The 19,921-nt window shown below is 48.0% G+C and overlaps 8 protein-coding genes across 11 annotated transcripts; 4 read left to right on the top strand and 4 right to left on the bottom strand.

Annotated features, from left to right (window-relative positions):
* Positions 1-175: 175 nt before the first annotated feature.
* On the top strand, positions 176-1,356 carry FOXG_06123 (ribosomal protein S16, mitochondrial). The gene is made up of 2 exons (XM_018384651.1): positions 176-401; positions 457-1,356. The coding sequence occupies exons 1-2, from the start codon at positions 325-327 to the stop codon at positions 722-724; spliced, it is 345 nt and encodes a 114-aa protein (XP_018241788.1). The 5' UTR covers positions 176-324; the 3' UTR covers positions 725-1,356.
* Positions 380-3,347, bottom strand: FOXG_06122 (uncharacterized protein). Its single transcript, XM_018384650.1, has 5 exons — positions 2,833-3,347; positions 2,686-2,768; positions 2,051-2,631; positions 1,846-2,005; positions 380-1,800 (listed from the first exon to the last, which is right to left on the bottom strand). Exons 1-5 carry the CDS (start codon positions 2,898-2,900, stop codon positions 1,112-1,114), a joined length of 1,581 nt encoding a protein of 526 aa, XP_018241787.1. The 5' UTR covers positions 2,901-3,347; the 3' UTR covers positions 380-1,111.
* Positions 3,348-3,773: 426 nt separating this feature from the next.
* FOXG_06121 (uncharacterized protein) lies at positions 3,774-4,931 on the top strand. 2 transcript variants are annotated; one of them, XM_018384649.1, is made up of 2 exons: positions 3,774-4,059; positions 4,111-4,931. In XM_018384649.1, exons 1-2 carry the CDS (start codon positions 3,852-3,854, stop codon positions 4,512-4,514), a joined length of 612 nt encoding a protein of 203 aa, XP_018241786.1. In that variant the 5' UTR covers positions 3,774-3,851; the 3' UTR covers positions 4,515-4,931. The 2 variants fall into 2 exon arrangements, with proteins under 2 accessions (XP_018241786.1, XP_018241785.1); XM_018384648.1 differs by having other exon boundaries at positions 3,786-4,931.
* A 2,621-nt stretch (positions 4,932-7,552) lies between these two features.
* On the top strand, positions 7,553-12,480 carry FOXG_06120 (SHO1 osmosensor). 2 transcript variants are annotated; one of them, XM_018384647.1, is made up of 4 exons: positions 7,553-9,242; positions 9,295-9,603; positions 9,654-10,772; positions 10,828-12,480. In XM_018384647.1, the coding sequence occupies exons 1-3, from the start codon at positions 9,108-9,110 to the stop codon at positions 10,179-10,181; spliced, it is 972 nt and encodes a 323-aa protein (XP_018241782.1). In that variant the 5' UTR covers positions 7,553-9,107; the 3' UTR covers positions 10,182-10,772; positions 10,828-12,480. The 2 variants fall into 2 exon arrangements, with proteins under 2 accessions (XP_018241782.1, XP_018241781.1); XM_018384646.1 differs by having other exon boundaries at positions 9,654-12,480.
* On the bottom strand, positions 9,583-12,173 carry FOXG_06119 (uncharacterized protein). Of its 2 annotated transcripts, XM_018384645.1 has the most exons (3): positions 11,718-12,052; positions 10,975-11,670; positions 10,771-10,912 (listed from the first exon to the last, which is right to left on the bottom strand). In XM_018384645.1, exons 1-2 carry the CDS (start codon positions 11,859-11,861, stop codon positions 11,299-11,301), a joined length of 516 nt encoding a protein of 171 aa, XP_018241784.1. In that variant the 5' UTR covers positions 11,862-12,052; the 3' UTR covers positions 10,771-10,912; positions 10,975-11,298. The 2 variants fall into 2 exon arrangements, with proteins under 2 accessions (XP_018241783.1, XP_018241784.1); XM_018384644.1 differs by having other exon boundaries at positions 9,583-11,670; positions 11,718-12,173.
* A 3,000-nt stretch (positions 12,481-15,480) lies between the features above and the next one.
* On the top strand, positions 15,481-18,579 carry FOXG_06118 (26S proteasome regulatory subunit N5). The gene is made up of 4 exons (XM_018384643.1): positions 15,481-15,745; positions 15,802-15,861; positions 15,915-16,634; positions 16,689-18,579. Exons 1-4 carry the CDS (start codon positions 15,662-15,664, stop codon positions 17,268-17,270), a joined length of 1,446 nt encoding a protein of 481 aa, XP_018241780.1. The 5' UTR covers positions 15,481-15,661; the 3' UTR covers positions 17,271-18,579.
* Positions 17,281-18,649, bottom strand: FOXG_06117 (uncharacterized protein). Its single transcript, XM_018384642.1, has 2 exons — positions 18,309-18,649; positions 17,281-18,198 (listed from the first exon to the last, which is right to left on the bottom strand). The coding sequence occupies exons 1-2, from the start codon at positions 18,484-18,486 to the stop codon at positions 17,486-17,488; spliced, it is 891 nt and encodes a 296-aa protein (XP_018241779.1). The 5' UTR covers positions 18,487-18,649; the 3' UTR covers positions 17,281-17,485.
* Positions 18,650-18,660: 11 nt separating this feature from the next.
* On the bottom strand, positions 18,661-19,917 carry FOXG_06116 (F-type H+-transporting ATPase subunit J). The gene is made up of 4 exons (XM_018384641.1): positions 19,685-19,917; positions 19,590-19,619; positions 19,422-19,472; positions 18,661-19,370 (listed from the first exon to the last, which is right to left on the bottom strand). Exons 1-4 carry the CDS (start codon positions 19,731-19,733, stop codon positions 19,315-19,317), a joined length of 186 nt encoding a protein of 61 aa, XP_018241778.1. The 5' UTR covers positions 19,734-19,917; the 3' UTR covers positions 18,661-19,314.
* Between the last annotated feature and the right edge of the window lie 4 nt (positions 19,918-19,921).

Raw genomic sequence — 19,921 nt, 5'->3', positions numbered from 1 at the left:
AAAAGTCTCAGCGCAAACTAGATGCCGTATGGGTCCGAGCGATGTAAAAGTTGGGTGATTTCGAAAATGTCGTCAGTCAGGATCGGTTGAAATGTCCAGGGAGTCACGGACTGACATCACTCGGCAAGAGATGCTTCATCAGCCGTTGGAGCTCCATTTGGATAGCCACACTATTCCCGGTCGACTCCACCATCTTCCGAGTGAATAAGCCACATCGGCGAAAATAACCCCCGCTCCGTGTCGAAATTGTCCCAACCTTCAGGATAGCAGTAACAACTGGTGATTGCTTTAATTCGTGGTCTTCAAGTCCCCCATATCGCCGCCATGGTTGTCAAGATCCGTCTCGCCCGATTTGGGCGTCGAAACCAGCCCTTCTACAATATTGTCATTGCCCACGCCCGGTGCGTCAGCCCATGATATATGTTACAATTGAGCGCACCATTAACAGGTATTTAGGACGGCTCGTAACTCCCGCCCGCTCGAGGTCATTGGCACATACGACCCAATTCCTAAACCCGACCCTTACGACACATCCGGAAAACTTCATAAGGATATCAAGCTCGATAGTCAACGCGCGAGGTATTGGATCGGTGTTGGTGCACAGCCCACAGACACAGCCTGGAGGTTACTTTCTATGGTGGGTATTCTACCAAAGAAGCCATTTGGCCCCAAGCAAGACAACACAAAGGGCGTCATAGACCAGGAGAAGGTCAGAATTCGATGAGTGGCCTAGGGGTTGTATGATTTGTACGAAAACGCATTTCTGGGCGTTGGTTTCAGGACGTTATCACGAAGTTCAGATGGAGTCGAAAACCCAGACGGCCATATCAATGTTGAGGAGTATTGGGGCTCGTGCAGGCTACTGGATCAGAGACCTGTGCAGCAATCGAGGAAAACTGTATGATATTTGTTGGAAGGGTTCACATCACGACGGCCAATCCATTTTTTTTTCGCTATTGTAATTGTATTGAAGCGCTACCCAATACCATGTCTAACTAAGTTTAAGCCATCTATTGAAGCAGAGACGCTGAGAAAAACATCATATGCCCCTTCTTACAACGCCTGTATCCAACATTTGTCATCCATGAGGCCGTAAGAGAAAATGATACAATTAATGAGTGACAGCAAAGAAAATGTTCAGAACAAGACACACGGTCATGACAACGGATCCGTATATCGCCAGTGCGAGGGCGAGTCTACGCAGATGGTGATGTTCGATGTGCTCGAGATCCCATCGCCACTTGCGTCTCCAACGCCATGAGTTTCGGTTGCTGCGGGTGCTGGCATTGCTAGCGATGCTCACACCACTGCGAACACTAGTTGTGCTCTGCGCCAGTGCAGCAGAGTCCTCCACATCTGAGGTGGGTATGTCCTCATCCATATCATCATCTTCCTTGGCCAGTCGTTGATGATGTATGCTATCTGGGTTACTGATTTTGTAGTAAAAAAGACCTGGGAGAATAAAGCTGATAGAAGTTGACCCGGTGCTGCCAACGAAGGCCAGGACACGATCAAGACTAGTGACTGAGAGGGCAGTCATGTAGGCGAAGGTGAGAATGAAAGTAGTGATCACAGCGAACCGGAGGTCAGACATCGGGGCGGTACTTCCATGATCGCCGGCCGGGGATGCTGGGAGTAATGGTGTTGCTGTTCGTCCGTTGTTCGACGAGTTACGGTTTGGTCGCCATTTCAATACAGCATCTAGTGAAGCTCGGCATGGGTGAACCTGCAAAGGAACAGAGAAAGTGACTAGTACAACAATGGCGGCTTTTCCGATTGTTGAAGCAGCTCCAGTAGGATCTGCCTTGGTTAGTTTGTGCAAGTATGAGCGGAGGTTAAACGTACACATTGAAACTATGTTTCCTACAACAGCATTGCCAAATGTAAGGTAACCGGTAATAGCCACAACAATATAAATTGACGCAGCAGAGCCAATGCTTGTGCCAACAACTCCAATAATGCTTGATGGTGAGTTATCCTTCAGTTCGTTGAGGATGGAGAACATCTAATTGTGTTAGCTGGATCATGAACTTGCAGAAGTTTGACATACGTTCTGATGACAAGTATATGCAAACACAACGACTGGTAGAGCGCTCAATGTCTCAATAGCTCCGCCCCACTGGATCACTCTGATACTACCAGGGTCGGCGTGCTTGTCGGATGCAAAGTGATAGATCACCAAGACAATCAGATATCCGATGGAGACCAGCGCAACAATGCTGGTGTACTTCAGTGAGTCCAGCCTCCTCAGAAAGCTCAGAGGAATAATTATAAGCATAAACGCGGTGATCCAAAAGTTTCGATCGACCAGATACGGAGCGCTATTAGCGTTGCTGAGGAAGCCCAACACCACACCAGGCATAAGGTCCCCAATGATAATCATGTAAGACACGCCAACTCCGAAGCACTTAATTGCGATTGCAGCATCGAATATAACGGCGGCGTTGGGATAGGTGATTTGCGATAGGGCGAAGAAGGATGAGGTTCCTCGGTCGAGATATCGAGCGCATCGAGATTGTAGGTAAAGACCGAAAGCGGCAGTCAATCCAGACCACAATATCAGCACCACTCCCAACATGATACCCATATGTGACATAACTGAGGGCATGGCAAGAGTGCCAGCTCCAACAACTGCGCATCCTGTGTCAGCACGCGCCCATGGAGAAAGAGAGATAGCGAACGTACTTGTATTTAGCAGGTTTACGACACTGCTAATCGTAGTGGCTTGGCCTCCATGGCCGCCATCCTTATGACCGCGACGTCGAGGTCTAAGAAAGCTTTCGTCAGTGATGATGTTTTCTTCACCGATGTCGGCAGGCGAGGTCTCCTCACCTTGACATGTCGCCGGCACTTCTAAATAAAGAAGCGTTTCCATCAGATATTGTAGAGTAGTTCGTCATTACACGGCGATAAGGTGTATAGAGTCGTCGAGGATTCGGCGCGATCGCGAGGGGTAAAGCTGGCTGTAGTTAGGTTATGCGTCCGTCTGCTGTAATGTAGAGTCGTAGGTGTTGGAGGTATGTATGTTCGTTATCGCTGCGTTCCTCGGGATCCTAATCCGATTGCTGACTAGGCACGAGGCGGAGAGGCGGAAACTTGGTAGGCCAGCAGCCCTAGACCTGATTGCGTCAATCCGGTCGCTGGTTGGTACTGCACCGTCCCGCGGCACAAAGGCCCCTGGCGAACAAACAGTTCAACACTCCCGTCCGATCACGACAGACCAAAACGGTAAGTCACGAGCGAAGTGCCAACGAGGCTGTTGTGGATGATTGAGATGCAGGAGGAAGAAGAAACAGTCAGGAGATGGTTTAGTACGAATTCCTGGCAGGGCCTGGTTGGGTCTCTTGTCCTGCCACGATCCTTAGAATAAATGACGGGGAGCTGCTGGAGTGTTATGCCGAACTCATGCGGCCAATCAGCGCGCGCCAAGATCATGATTTGGCGAATCATCGGGCTTTTCTGACAAGCCATGATCCTAATCTGGGGAATAGCTTCAGGGCTTTCCAGGGGCATGAGACGAAGAGTATACCTCATACTTCTACAACGTCCTTATGATAGAGGACAGTGGCTTGATATTCAACAAGTTTGCATATCTGATACTAGCAGATTAGTTCTAGCATCTCTACAATGCAATTTTTCATTTTACTTCTCTCATTCTCTAAACAAAATGCACCGCTTGATGCGACAACAAAGACCATGGTTCTGCAGGTCTCACAATTTCATGATATCCTCCTGACCCCCCACTTTGGTCCTTGACCGCATCCACTCTGTCATTCTTCTGCTGTACTGTACCTTACCTTACCTTACCTCACCTTTAGGCCCCGCGCTTGTGCCGCGCGCTCGCTGTCACGATGGCCACCAATATGGACGAAACAACTCTTTCTACGCTCGATTTGTTGGAATCGCGGCTTCTCCGTATCGAGCATCTCCTCTATGGCCAGAACCAATCACCAGCGCTGGCTCAAGACCAGTCGGCGGCTAGCCATCTCAACAAGCTAGAGCGACGTTTCTCGATGCTCCTGTCCGATGTCCGCGTTTACCACGAGCTCATGAAGATCTGTACGTATCAGGAATATTTTGAAGTCTCAATCCATACTGAGCCCCTGTTAGACAGAGCTCACCCCGATTTCTTTCATTCGGCCGACCCATCAGAGCCACCATCACAGCTGGACATCGATGCACTCCAATCCATTGTTCTAGCCTCAGCGTCCGCCTTTCCTGCGACTCTATCGTCCCTTACCGCAATCAAAGACAGTCCAATTCCAGATCCTGCGGATAGCGCAGCGCTTGTGGCATTGCAGGATAGAATGACAGCAATCGAAGCAACTCAAATCGCACAAGCTGCTGAGATGGCCGACCTTCGACAAAGGAGCGAAATTGCGGTTCGTTCCTGGTATGAAACAGGTATTCTCGATAACTCGAAAACGATGGCCAATCTCGAGTCTCGAGTGAAGGTTGTTGAGCGCCAGGTGAGGAGGACAGAGCGAGAGTTGGAGGCTGAAGAAGAGCTATGAAAACATATTTAAAGATACCCTTGAAATTAAGAAATTGGTTGGCTTAGATCTGTTAGTTTGGGCAAGCAGAACTACATACAAAGCATACGTATGGCCTGCCCCGGTGGCCCAATATATTCACTCAATAATGCATTCGAGTTCGACATCGGCAAGTCAGATATTTAGCTATTTGATTCGGCTGACCTCTTTTTCGAAGCCAGCCTGGAGCAAGGGGTTTTGCAGGACATGATTACAGGTGAGGCTGAACTGTATCGACTCATTGTTTGTACTTGAGATCTCATTGGGAAGAAATTGAGTCTTGATTTCCCCTCGACATTGCAACAAATTACACTCAGATCGGCCATAGGATCGTTCTTAAAAGTCCCACCTATGATGCCAATACCAACCCTAGACCAGAGCAATTCTCATGAACACCGCAATCTTATGCCCAATTCCTGTGTAAGGCAACTGACATTTTGTTTAATTTCGCAGTAGTCTACTTCCAGGATATCCTGACGATCGTTTTTGTGGTCATCACATTGAAACTGTTATTTGTTCTATGTACTGAGTGGAAATCTGTCTTTGTACCTGAGTAGATAGCATCTCAGCGAGGACTGGCAAAGTGTAGGAGGATTGTGTCGGAAGTTGATACGCCGACTTGGTGTCCACGCCCGTCGCCATCACCGTTATCAGACCTCTCTGCAGCTTCATGTGCAAGACGATCCAAATCCTAGATATACACATCTTGTTGAACTTCAATCTTTTTCATTGCCCACTAATGAGAGCTCAGTGCTGCGTCGCAAATGCCCTATAAGTGTTTCAATATTGTTTTGCTGTCACATGGCGGAATTGATAAGTAGCAGTGTTTGAACCAACGTGACTTTGAACAATCGTGATACTACATGAGATGGCGGATTGTAACCTTCGTTAGAACATTTTGATAAGATGTAGGAATACACAGTGACAGTATGAGGGTGAAGAAAGAACTTGAGGTTTCGCCAGTTGGACATGATACATATGTTCTAACTCGAACCAATTCCAGATTTGTAGATATGTGTTCTAGCTGCTCTACCGAAACAGTCCATAGACTCGTGATTGGTTTGGCAGCCAGTTTATATACGTCACCCTTTGTGAAGTTTACAATGATCATTGCTACCAAGACTGCCAAAGGCGTGAAACAGTTTGAGCACGTGTAACAGGTGTGTTTAGAAATCCTCGGATTTTGGTATTGCCAGCTTGGAAGCGCTATCTATGGTGTAGTCGTGTCATTCAGCTTACGAACTCCAGGTTGTACTACGCAAATTCTTGGTAATATTTGTCAAGCTACGACTCATGATGGCGAGTGGATCGTGGATCCATATGAAGCTTTGAGCTGTTGAGTCGTACCTGACGCTAACTGCATGCTACCTCAGGTGGTCTAGTTTCATGTCATTGGATGTAATCGGCTCCAAGGAACAAGTGCAAACACTACCGTGTAAGTCTTCTTGTGGGCGCTAGACTTCACCATACAACAAATACGATGAGCCTCAAAGCAAGAGATATTGCAGGGCCCTTGGCCCTGATACACAGATGCTAGCCCCGGAAAGTCCAGATGATCAGCAACACCAGCGACCGTTGGAACAGGGACTCAGCCCAAGCTTTTTGGTCAAATGGAGCAGCTCCACAAACAATGCTGCGCTGTCATCAATCGATCTGTTTTGTAGCGCAGCCGATCATCAAGACAAAGAGAAGCCACGCGTCGATGGACATGGCAAAGCAAGACTTTCACATTGAACGTCATGAAGATCGATCGGAAGGGAAAATCCGCGGATGTGCGGCTTATCGTTGGTTGAGTTTGGTGGTTCCAGGGGTAAATGCCCTCCCGTGACAGGGGTCAACTAAAGTTTCAAAGAATGCCCTTGGTGGGTTTTCGTCGGCACAGGCACAGAAGGTTGAGCAACATGGGATGAATCGAGACGCTGGGCCTGTCAGAGCCTTTGACGGGAAGTGAGGCAGCCGGTCACAAGTTGGGTTTAGGTGTAGGACAAGACCTGAAGATTCAGGTTTGACGTCGTTGAAGATACCTGAGGTGGCGCGCTGCTGGCTTGAATCAGATAAGTATCACATCAGGGGCTAGCAGGGCATTGCAACTTGATTATAGCGAGAAAAGGAAACTCAATGATTGAGCATGCTCGCTTCGTGACGCTGTCATGAAAGAACAAAGTCCATTGAGAAAGGATGATAGATCCGCAACGGTAGCGATTGGCTGTGCCGATCTAACGGAACTGGTTTAGAACGATCAGCTGTCGCTGGGGTCTGATGCAAGCAATTGCAAGGCATCAAATATCAGATCTTTCTGAGAAGAAGACGCTCGGACAACATTGAATTGAAAGTTCAACTTCTGCGTCGAAACGGCCCGAAAAAATCTACCACATTTGAATGGTTGTCACGAGGCAGAGCGTAGTCAATGTTTCACATTAGTGCTTTATTCGAGTTAAACACCAGCCACTCAATGATGAAAAAGATCCAATGTCTTGCATCTTTTAAGAAGGCGCACGCGAGCCTTCTTTGAGATGAGTTGATCTGCCTCTTGTCAGCATTTTCTCTTGTATGAATGTCCAGAATTCATGAACTGTGGCCCTGTGCTTGACCAGCCGGAATAGTATCGATGAAACTCCCGCAATGGAGTCAAGGCCGCTTCTCTGGCCTCACAACCAGCCAATAGCCCGCATTAGACTTGACCCTAGTCGAACCTCAAACAAGACGGGGTTAAATAGGTCTATTCGCAAAAGCACATGGACGCTGTTGCCGTAGATCGAAGTGTTTTGCAGCCACAGTATGTTGAACTGGGCTGACTGCTTCTGAGACGAGTCAGATAGAATTCCTGTCCAGGGCGCCGTTAACTTGATGATGTCGGCTGGGGTAGGTTGGGGTTTCCAAGACAGTGTGTACTCTAACCTTCACTGGACGACAGTCACAGTATCATCCATTCCTGCGACAGCCTGGATGGGTGATAGTAGCTGAACATGCCAGAATAAGTTGAAGGCTGCCTGCACTCTTTTCCCAGCTTTGGCTGCTCCCACTTCTCATCTTGATGAATATTGAACGTACTGTAACGAATATCGATACCAATAAACCATCACCCACAAGCAAGACATTGAAACGAAACAACTGCTCTCTATCGTCTCTAATCCAATCACGGACTCGGCTTGCTAAAGTTGTCTGGCTTCTCTCCCTCTTTGCAAAATCCACCCTGGCACGGTCACGACAGCTTCTCCAGAACCCAGAACTTGGGCCCGAGCCAACGAGCAGACGAAGCGCCACGGTCAACAAGGGGCAGGGCGCGATTTGATTTGCTCAGAGCACCTGGAACCATCGTCTGCCTTTCATTTCCCGATAGCCTGGGGCCCAGCACAGCCGCAGGGAACTCTATAGTGGATTTGAGGCCCTGAACCTGAGCGACACCCACTGGTCGGCCATATTAGCTTTCCATCGGTTCCTGAAATCTCATTGTCTTTTCCTTTTGACGAGTTCTTTTCCTGGCATCCAAATTCACTCATTTTCATATCATTGATTGATATACCTCCCTCTTCAATTCGTCACACGGACTCAATACGAACCGGAATCGGGCCAAGTCTGCCCTTGCTGCTGGATCAGGCCCTGGTTGTGCTTCAATTCTCCCTTCCCCTGATTCCGTGCCCTTCCCGTCTGACTGTGACCGCGTCACGTCTGCCGCTGCGACGCTACACACGGCGGTACCTTATTACTGGTCTGGTTACCAAGAAGTACAGCACGGCCATCACTTCTTATTCGTTGCAACACTCTTTGGGGTGGCAGTGGCTTTCATTAAGCACTTGTTGTTCCTCATTACAGCCGCGCGCATTTGTACTGTATCTTGCACGAGTTGCACGAGCGGGCTATTATTATTGTTTTTTATTTCCTCGACCGCGTTTATCGACTTGGGCTCCTCACAACTTTGTTCACGCCGCAATATCCACTATCTCGAGCGTACTGAGCCTTCTGTGCCCGTTGAAATAGGTCCCTGGTCTTTCGCTGGGCTAGAACTGAACTGGACTGGACTGGGTTGCCCCTTGTCTCCGCGTTTTTCCCCCTTCTCACCCGCAGCCAGCGCATCCCGCCCATCCCATCCACTCAATCTGTCCATTCTCTTCCCATTTCAAACCGTCCGTTCAATTCAATTCAATCATTTCCACCTCTCCTTCTTTTCTTCCTTTCCCTCCCACTGAATCCACTCACCTGAGGTAATATTCTATCGCAACCGCAGGCTTGGGTCATTCCACTCCTTTCTTTTCCATTTTCTATTATTACCTACCTATTTCCTGTCATTCGACTTTCCTCCTCTGTCGCGACCTCCCGCTCGTCTTACGCCAACCGAAATCCTACAAACGATCGACACTGTTTCGCTCCGCTTGGCTCTGCACAGCACCGCAACGAATTGCATCGATTCCGGCACAGCCTCTTCGCCTTTACATCGTTCTTCTTCCAACGAATGCTCCGGTAGCAATCGAGTCTGCTTACGCCTGTTTGTCAACCGACCATCACCAACGAAGAAAGCGCGTGCCCTCACTTTAGCATCAGCCTCGATCGCCAGCTCGTTCGACACCGTTGTTCCTTATGCCATCGTATTCTCTCAACTCTCCCTCGCTTCAGAAAATGGATCACTCAAGAATGTATGGCCAGCGCAAGGGCATTCAGATGAGCAACATCCTCGGCGACCCCTTCGCCCTGGCCACGCTCTCCATTAGCACGGTGCGTTCCTCTTGCGCTCTGTCACAGCCCTCCAACTAATTGACCTTTGCAGCTCGCCTGGTTTATCACCTTTGTTTCTTGTATTATTGGACGGATACAACAAAATAGCGATGCCGACCTTGCTAAGAACGACCCTTTCCCAACTTTCGTGTGGTGGAGCTGCATCTACTGTCTATGCCTGATTGTTGGCGTCTTTGTCGTCATTGGAAGCGATGCAGTTCACACCTACCACGTTGCTGTGACTGGCTATCTCGCAGCAGGAATTGTTCTGGTTTCGTCCGGAATCAACCAGCTCCTTTACTCTAACAGCGGCGCCCGCGAGGCTGCCTCTGCTGGCTTTATTCTGCTAGCCATGGTTATCGTGAGTTGCATTCCAGATTGACTTCAGACGTAAATCTAATAGCGAGTTAGGTTATTTGGACGTTTTACTTTGGATCCAGCCCCTCTTCAACTCCTCGAGCTTTCCTTGACTCATTTGCCCTCGCCAAAGAATCCACTACGATTCATCGATCTACTATGAACGCCTACGGTGGCCGCCCCGAGACATCCAACTCGGTCCAGCCCCCTCAGATGTACACTTCTGCTCAGCTTAATGGTTTCGAGAACCCATCGCCTGTGGGAGGTATCTCGCAAGTCGGAGGAGCACGCGGATCAGCAGTTCCCCAAAGCTTTACCAACTCAGTCATGCAACAACAACCACCGCAAGCCAAGCCAAACAACTCTCCCGGCAACGACACCGAGGTCGTGCCACCCACTGAATATCCCTATAGAGCAAAGGCCATCTACAGCTACGAGGCCAACCCGGATGACGCCAACGAAATTTCATTCTCCAAGCACGAGATCCTCGAAGTGTCGGATGTTAGCGGAAGGTGGTGGCAAGCGCGCAAAGAGAGCGGCGAGACGGGTATTGCGCCCAGCAACTACCTCATCTTGTTATGAGCAACGATCCATGCATGGATTCCCTGGGATACCCGTTCGGCGATGTGCGATATATCGCCCGTCGAACACCGTCAGACCCACGTACGGGCTGCTCGTTTATTGTTTGTCACATTTTAACGTTTTTAGAGTTACGACTCGGCGATTTGGTTTCTGCACTGGGATGGGAAATATGTTGGATGGAGTATATTTGGGACGAAAAACCCCCTTGTGTTATACCTCGGACCACGGCGCCTGCAACTAGGCTGTTCTTTTCACTTTGAATGTCTTCTTTTCTACTGTCCTCACTTATTGTTGTTCTTCGCTTTATCTATTACCCTCGGGAAAACCGCGAGATTTGATTCGAATAAGGTTTCTCACCCTCTGGCGAAGTGGCATAACGCCCGACGACCCGGTGTGGCTGTGGGCCTGAGTTTTCGAGGAAACGTGCTCGTAGACCTGCGAGCAGGCTGGGCTTTGTGTGGAAGGGGTTGTATTTTGTCAATGGATCTGGGTTGGCCAGGTGCAGATATGAACAGTACCAAGCAAGCTGTAGTTACAACGACAAGGGATAAGGTATCCCTTTGACCTAGTGAACACGATGATTATTGGAATGCAAGTTGAATCCTCGAATTGATCAATTGTGAGGTTGGGCTGAGTCTAAATTTAGGATCTGCAACTGGCGGGACCATTCAACAGCCATTGACACCAATGCATGTGGTGTTAAGGTTTTGCTCAGGAACGCGTGGCAGTTTCTTCGTAAAACTGGGTATCAATAACATGTCTAATCTAGCCTATATGAGACTAGGCAACGTACCGTTCTGGAGCTTGGGTCGTGTTCAAGTTAAAGTAACCACTTGCCTTGAGTTCCTACTGAGTTCAAGATGAACTCAGTACGTAATCCTCTGACTGGTTTCCGCGCGTTTTTCGCCGAGGAGGATTGGCATTGCTCGATATGTTGACGAAGCCAGTATATGTCCGGTGCCGATCCCACCTGGCTTGCTCATTGATCGATGCGACTTCATGTCTTTGCCTCTGGGGGCATGATGTGTCGCAATGTAGATTTCGTTGCATCGAGGGACCATATTTCAAACTGCCTTCGTACAGTTGTTTCTCCGTTTCTCGTTTATTCGTTCACTTCTCATCCTTCCAGTCTCTTCCTGAGCTCCCTCTCCTTCTGCAACACCTCCAGCTCTAATCTCTCGACACCATAGCGCAGAGCCTCCTTGCGCTGTCGAACTGCTCGCGCGCGGAGCTTCTCCTCTGCAGTTAACTTACGACTTCCGGTTCTCTGCTTCTTAGACTTTCCACCGTATTCGTCGTAGTCATCATCTGGGCGGGATAAACGACCCTGCTGAAGCTCTGCGCGGGCTTTGAGTGTTTCGATGCGACGCTCCTGACGCTCGATCTGGGAGTCTGCGCGGGCGAGAAGAAGAGCGATATATGGTCCGATTTCGTCGCGTAATGAAGCTTCAGCTGCAGCGAGAGTGGGTTGTGGGATGAGTTCGTAGTGCTGCGAGGTGTAAGTAGAAGCAGCGTAAGGTGAGTGGAGAGACTTACGCGGACGGTCTTGAGGACGTTGACTAGACGGGGAAAATCGGATACGCCATTATCAAGAGTCTCAACGGATGATTCGAGAAATTTGAGGGATGTGCGGAGAGAGGAGACGCAATCGGAGTATGTCGAGAGGTTGCTGGCCGCCATGATGACTACCGTGGGGTGTTCTGGTGGTTACTCGTGGGGTAGGCTGTTGATACGAATATGTGTTACAGTACAGTCCTATTTTCAATGGCTTGTCGAATCGCTGGTTGCCATAAGTTCTGGGTGTTTGCCCTTGAATTAGTCATGCGCCGGGTATCATAAGCGACTTTGGATTGTTTTGATTCCACTTGATGATGCGGAGCGCGAAAGTTGATAAACAATGACCATGGCGCACGGACCAATCACTTAATCGTCTTCAACTGCTGTCCCGAGCTTCCCCCGACTATAGATTCAACCTCTATCATATCAAGCCAGTTCAAGATTTGTTTGCATTGTTTTCGATAAAGATTCTTTAACTCTCTCATTGAGCGTAAAATCTGAGACTAAATGGGAGGGCATCATTTTATGTATGGATGAAATCTTCTTGATGAAAAATCATCATAACTTCGCTCTGAAGCTTTCATGGCTTCGAATTTATATTGATCCATAACCAGATCTTGAAACAAATATCAGGCGTGTGCAGAATATGTCTTTAGCTTATTCTGTCTCTAGTATACTCTCATATCTCCTGTTAGATTCATAGACCTGCTATTATATTCAATACGAAATCTGACTAGAAACGAAAAGTACAGTCTTTGGATAGCTCAAGACAAAAGGCTGGAGAGCATTATTGGCCCTGCATTTAGAATTCGTTTATTTTTGCAAGAGTCGAGGCATATTTTATAGATAATAATGATGCCTGGGCTATTCTTACCTGCGTCTGACATCCTCTCCTGCCATCTCCTAACTTCCATACGAAACCACATAAAGCTTCAAGATTCAGGTATTCAGCCTGTCTATATTTTCAGCCAACAACTTCAAGTTCTGAATAACATCAATCAAAGGGACTATCCTAAATATTATTGAGAGTTCCCGTCAGCAGTTCTATCTCAGTCGCGAAAGCAAATTCATGATCGGAGATAAGAGGTAATACCTACAATGCCTGCTGGACATTGCTCAGCTGTATTTCTTTTACAGCCTAAATCAAGATGTACGCACCTTCCAGACGGAGAAGTTTGAAATCACCCCTTGTTCAGGAGATGCTGGATATGCCAGATTAATTTCTCGATATGTGCCGTTCGGTCCTCTTCAATACCTAACCAAGGCTAGTTACCCTACCCTGGCGTCTATGGCTCAGAGTTTTATGCCAGGGAATTTAAACCGTACAAGTTATGCCTGCCCCGTAATCCCTATTTCTATACAGCTAATAAGTCTTTACAAAAGAAATTAAAGGAAGTAGGGGTACTAGATTTGGCATGCTTGCTGAAGAGTCAGACGACAAGCAATGGGGCGAGCCCCCTATTCAAGCAGCGGTATGAGGTTCTTGAACCGAACTTTACTGTGTCTCTAGGTTGTTCTGGGCCTCAATGTGCGTTCATAAGGGGCAAATTCTGGGTTCAGAATCAGTTCTTTGGAGACATAGCCGGCTAATATACAGATTGATCGACCGGGATTTTATGATCTATGTGTTGTTGGGTCTTAGCTGCATATATTGCGATGTATTTGAGCTTGGCCTAGAGTCTGTCATGAGGTTGACGATGTCTTACTCACCCGTCAAGATAGCAGTCTTCGATGAGATGAGAGCGACGACTGTTCTTGGGATCAAATTAGCATGTATCGTCTTGTGAAAAACACAAAAAATAACCTGTATAATTGATCTAAACTGTCCTGTTTGGAATCTCTGTTTGTTGGCTTTGATTATCTTCATCACTGTTACGAGAATTATGAGAATGCCAGGATGCCTGTGGTTATATAGTAAAGTAGAGGAGTTTCACAGGCAAAGTTTTACATTTATATGAGCCTCTGTATCATTTTGTCAGAGGTTTTCGAAAGAGATTTGCCGCATCAGGAGATCGCATGTGGTGAAGCAATATCCCCTGCTTGTACCAGCAGATATCATCCTGCGGGCCGGTCAGGCAATATGAGTGGCTGATAGTTTTGGCCCTTTTCAGATTATTCCGCAATGAACCGCCTGTTGAGTCTGTTTACGTGTTTTTCGGAGTCTTGAAGTAGTTCTATATTCCCTGACTATACTTCTCAACTAGTATGGCTCCTTTCTCAGCAATGTCTCACATGAGCATCGATTAATTATGGGCTTTCGCCAACGTCGAAGCTGAGAACCGTGTTGAACGCTGAATATATGGACATGTTATTGACATGCTGTGATTTGAGTACATATTGTCAGGTGTACATGATCATCATAGTCTCAGGGGGTATCTCTGAGCCTAAACCTACAATTATTGCTGACACTATACCTCCAGTCTTGAAATATCTCAAGAATGAGGTGGAAACTAGATCTTAAGAATGTATCAGCATTACAAAAGAGAACAGAATCATATAGCTATACCGTTGGGGATAGGGGGTTTTATCAACAGACTTTGACTGATTTTAGCTATAAACCCATACCATATCTGGTATAAAAGCACTAATGGGGCAAGCATGACAAGAACTTTATTTCGCGCTGAAGGGATATGTCGTTCTAGACGTATTACTTCTCGTACTCTCTCAATTTCTACTCACTAAGGCTACACTACCGACGCCCTTCTAACTACTATCAGACTTCACCGACGAAGCAAACATCCTGGTAATTCACTGAACTGAGTGAATTTGGATACATAAAGACTTCAGTCAGGCTGAAGTTATACTCGGCAGAAGGCGTCCAAACACTTTGATCTCGGCTCGTATCTAGGCAACTAGCTTCGGACTTATTGCACCCTCTTGTAAAAATTATGTGCCTCCTTGGTGATGAATTGGCACACAGTCGGGGCAATCAAACAGCTATCGCGTGATACCAAGCCTGCCGCTATCTCGAGATTTCCCCAAGTGTTTTTCCGTGCGTAATTTCCTATTTATGGTAACCTTCTGACCCTGACTTTATCTGTTGACGTGAATAAATACGTTTGAGTCTAGGTTAGCATTGCTCCCCTAGTGATGGATAAAGCTTTAGCACCTCATTCTGGTAAACTTTTAAAATAACTAACTGATACTTGCAAATTGCAAGCTCTTCGCCATCTTCAAGTAAAGATACTTCTTTCTTCGAACAGCTACAGCTACAACCATGCCCGAAAGGAAAAGATTGCAGAACAATCTCTTACTAAAACTCATATTTTCAGCTTGTTGGGTTCAGAAAGTTGAAGGCACTATGCAAACTAGAAAGAATATAATGACTCATTTATGCTAATGCTAGTCTCCTATCGTACCACCATAGTTTTCTTGTTGCAAATTCGTCTTCGTATTCCTTTTAGTTGCTAACACAGAGTACATGCAAGCTTCAATTAGGTAGTCTATTACCCTAGAGTGAAGAATGAACATGTCCTAAAACGTCCAAATTTAGGCTCGTATTTCCCCAGGATCTGCAGAGTTTCTAAACAAGAAGCTCTTTTAGAGCACTTTCAGAGCTCATGAAATAAGCTTGACTGAGTCGCGATACTGTCTTTGAACCTAGCCTGGCTTCAGTTGAGGTCATGTTGGTGACGGTCACGTGCCCTAGAAATTGGATGATGGAGAATCCGGAACCGGTCCCACTAAATTCCAGGCCCGGCCCTGCTTCGCTTGGTGGGGACCTAGCGACAGGCAGGCAGGAGCCTCTTGCGTGAGCCTCGTCACTGAATCGACCAGCTTGGACTAAACCAAACACGCCCCCACGACCTTAAACTCATCGCAACAACATTACACACGAACAATCCCTGAACTCGAACCCTCCAATTCAAACTTTTGCCGATAATTACAGATCTTGAGGGGACTACATCGCGATCGCCGCTACCATGTCTGACGGAGTTTTAAAGCCCGAGAAGGACTTCTCGAAGGAAGTTGACCAGCAGCTTCCCGAAGCTGAGAAGCTGGCAGCGGTAGGTTTTTGAGCTTTGAGCTACCGATATTGAGCTTTTTCTGACGCTCTATTTAGTCCGGTAACCTCCAAGGCGCCATTGAGAAGCTTGCTGCGCTCGAGAAGCAAACCCGACAAGTATGCATTGGTACACGCCTGCTCACTCCCCTTCGCCGCTAATCCAGTACTAGGCCTCCGATCTTGCGTCCACATCACGAGTCCTGATCGCAATCGTCACACTATGCAAAAATGCGGGCGACTGGAGCTTGTTGAACGACCAGACCTTGGTCTTGTCCAAGAAGCACAGTCAGCTCAAGCAAGCCATCACCAAGATGGTCCAGACCGTCATGGGCTTCCTCGACGACACCCCCGACCTCAAGACCAAGCTCTCTGTAATCGAGACCCTGCGAACAGTAACAGAGGGAAAGATCTTCGTCGAAGTCGAACGAGCCCGTGTCACCAAGATCCTTTCCGACATTAAGAAGAAGCAGGGTGATCTAAAATCCGCCACCGAGATTCTTTGCGAGCTGCAAGTCGAGACCTTTGGTTCAATGGATCGACGGGAAAAGACCGAGTTCATTCTGGCGCAAGTTGAGCTATGCATTGAGAGCGGAGACTGGACACAGGCTGCTATTCTAGGTCGCAAAATCAGCACCCGGTATCTTTCTCGCAAGCCTAAAAAGACAGCCGAGCAGCTTGAGAAGGAGCAAAAGGAGCGTGAAAAGAAGAAGGCCCGCGGCGAGGAGGTTCCGGAGGAGAAGGAGGACGACACAACTGATTTGAAGCTGCGTTACTACGAGCAGCAGATCATCCTTGCTAAGCATGAGGAGAAGTACCTGGATGTGTGCAAGCATTATCGGCAGGTTCTGGACACAGAAGCAGTTGAGGAAGACCCAGCCAAGCTTCGACCTGTACGTTGACTGCCTTTGAAGTGCCAATCTGCTTTGCTAATCTCTTCACCATAGGTCCTGCAACGCATTATCTACTTTGTCATCCTAGCTCCCTATGACAACGAACAGCACGATCTTCTCCACCGAATCCACAAAGACACACGCAACTCCGAAGTTCCAGCCGAAGCAGAACTTCTGCGACTCTTTACTGTTCATGAGTTGATGCGATGGCCAGAGATCTCTAAGAGATTCGGCCCTCACCTCTGCAGTACCGACGTCTTTGACGCGCAGCCAGGTCAATCTTCGGACGACAAGGCTCATCAGCGATGGCAGGATCTGCGAAAGCGAGTGATTGAGCACAACGTTCGAGTTATTGCCAAGTACTATACTCGCATCCAGATGAGCCGCCTGACTCAGCTACTTGATCTTGCCGAGGACGAGACAGAGAAGTACATCAGCGAGCTTGTAACTTCCAAGACTGTCTACGCCAAAATTGATCGACCCGCACGAATTGTGAGCTTCGCAAAGCCTAGAGATGCTGACGATGTCCTCAACGAGTGGAGTCACAACATGAAGAGTCTCCTGGGACTATTGGAGAGAATTGATCACCTCATCACCAAGGAGGAGATGATGGCACGAATCCAGCCTGCTAAATAAGACTATGGAGTACAGGATAGAGCGATTCATAATTCATGACGGTTTAGGTGGTCTGTAATTATACAGGTTAGATAGTCCTCTGGATGAGGATATATGACATGGCATTTGGTGTATTTCACCAGTCTATCTATTCGTGTGCGTCTTAGTCTATATGTGTTTTCCCAATACTCAATAAGAATGTCGTAACAAAAACCACTCCTCGACAAAATTCTTCATCACAACTCTGCTTTGGGCTCATTGTTCTGACCATGCTCCTTGATGAAGCCAGCCAGAGGCGCTGCCCACTGTTTGGACACGGGTACGTGGTGACCTCCTGGGTGAACAAGTACAAGAGGGTCTTGACAACGATCTGTGAGAGCCCGGCTTCGACTCTCGTCAACCACTGTGTCAAGACTACCCAGGAAGTGTAATGAAGGAGTCTTGATCTTGGGCTCATAACAGAACTGAAGCGAGTCGGGAGTGGCCCAGAATCCGGAGTACGAAATGACAAACTTGAGAGCCTTCCCAGAGTTTGCCTCTCTAAGGCCTCTCGCCCACTCTCCCTCCTTTCCTTCAGGCAGAGTGCGTTCTGGCTCAAGAGCAGCTGCTACCAGAGCGGCCATGGCACCGCCCTGGCTGAAACCGCACACTGCATCGATGCCCTCTGCCTCCCGAATGGCCAGTCCAACGGTAGCCATGCCCTCGTCGAACAGTCGATAGTTGCCTGTGGCTTCATCTTTGCGGAACCATGCCCAGGTATCGGGTTGGTAGTCCTCTGGCTGAGGCTCCTCAGGGGGTTGATAGCCGGGGATGTCTTCTGGGCTTAGACGGTTGGGACCAGTGGCATAAAGGAAGACAGGGAGAAGTGAGATAGGGTTGAGCAATTTGACGAGTGTCTTCTCTAAAGCACGGGTTTTGGCACGGAAGAGAGCGCCAGATTGTGTGTAGCCTGGTGATAAATATCAGTGAGGGACTTGTGAGATTACGGGTGAGTCCAGGGTATGCTGAAGATGACAGATACGGAATGCATCTCTTTGCAAGAACGTCATGAAGACTCACCATGAAGCATGAGAATCTTAACCTCCTTTTTGCCTCCGTTGCCATTCGGCTTGGTTGCTGCTGTAGCAGTCATTGTAGATAAGCAAACTTTGTATGAAGAAAAAGCGAAAGTTGAGGCTCGTCTAGTCGTAGTTACAGTTGGTCTAGCAGCAGAAAAAAAACCAAGAAGAAAGCGCATCTATAGAGGAATGATGGGATGTTAGAGCGGACTCAAGTCGGTGTTGTTAAGAAGGTTGTAGGCCGCATGAGTCGAGCGTGGAGAGCAATAATGGCAATGATTTGTCAGTGGGAGAAATCTCAAAGGGCGTCGGGCCGTTGCTTAACATGACGGCACTTTATCCCCACCACAAACGTTGTCAACAATCCAGCAATGGCTGGCTAGTCAAGGTCTTTAGACATGTTCTCTTAAATGCGTAGTTTCACCTGATAGTTGAGGTCTATTATGAAAGACTACCTAGTCAAATCCAATATACCTGTTGTCACCTGTTTCATGTCTTGACGCATAATCCTCCTTATCGGAGGATTATATTGAGAGGTCTATGGAAGAAATTGGATGCTTCCGCATGAAATAGAGGCACCCACGGCATAAAGTAAGTACAGAAACGAGATATCATGTGGCCATGATGATGGACCGCTACATCCACAAGAACTTGATAGCCAGTATGTCGCGGTGAGTATTGGGCCATGGTTCATCTCCCTTGCACAAAAATAGAAATAAACCACGGAGCATGATGGTAGATTTCAGAGTGAGTCAAGGGTTTGTACATATCACATAACCAGATCAGACTTCGGTCTTGCTTCCCACACAATCGGACATCCGGAGTTCGAGGGCATTCGTCGTTCGCAGTTATATCCATGGGCAACTTTCGTATGATCGTTGTATAGGTCAATTAAGCCCCTTTTTCGATTCTATGATACAATTCCATCTTGTGAACCATGGCCTCGCGTTCGAGCGGGTCGATTATGCGTGCCAGCTGGACGAAACCCCATTTCCTTTCCATCAAACTTAGTGACCGCCAGACTTGGCGTTGGGGTTGCGGGGGTCGTTCTTCCACTCGGCAGCTGTTATATCTGATTAGTCGTCGCTCTGTGCTCATCTTATAGGGGTCGTACAGTTCATCATGGCGGACTGGGCGGAGTTGACGCCGTAGGCAATAACAACACCTATATCAAGAATCAATTGCTGTCCAAAACTCATCGAAAGATCAATTGAAGTCGGGCGCGGCGGTATATGATCGGGAGAGAACCGTTTTGCCGGACGAATTGCGCAATTTCACGTACCGGCAGCGAAGAAGGGCCAGTAAGGCTTCACTATTGGAGGAGTCAGTGGGACACGTTCACGATGGCGCAGATGGACGAGTCGCAATCGAACGTACAGAAGGGAGCGTTGAACTTCTTGAGGGGTTGAACACCGAGCCAAGACATGATGACGGATTTCGTGGGTATCGTGGGAGGTAGGTTCGGTTTGATGGACTGTATCGCTTCAAGATTGAGATTGCTACAGAACGAGCCTTTTTCCGAACGACACAGCTCCGAGCGGGTTCTGCCGAAGCCGAGCCCGGATGGTTTTCTGCGTGCCTTGAGGCTAAGGCAGAGAGAGTTTGAGAACTGCT

The sequence above is a fragment of the Fusarium oxysporum genome, chromosome 2, assembly GCF_000149955.1.
Source record: "Fusarium oxysporum f. sp. lycopersici 4287 chromosome 2, whole genome shotgun sequence".
NCBI lineage: Eukaryota > Fungi > Ascomycota > Sordariomycetes > Hypocreales > Nectriaceae > Fusarium > Fusarium oxysporum.
The sequence above is the reverse complement of the archived record's forward strand: the minus strand, read 5'-3'. Positions and strand labels throughout refer to the sequence as shown.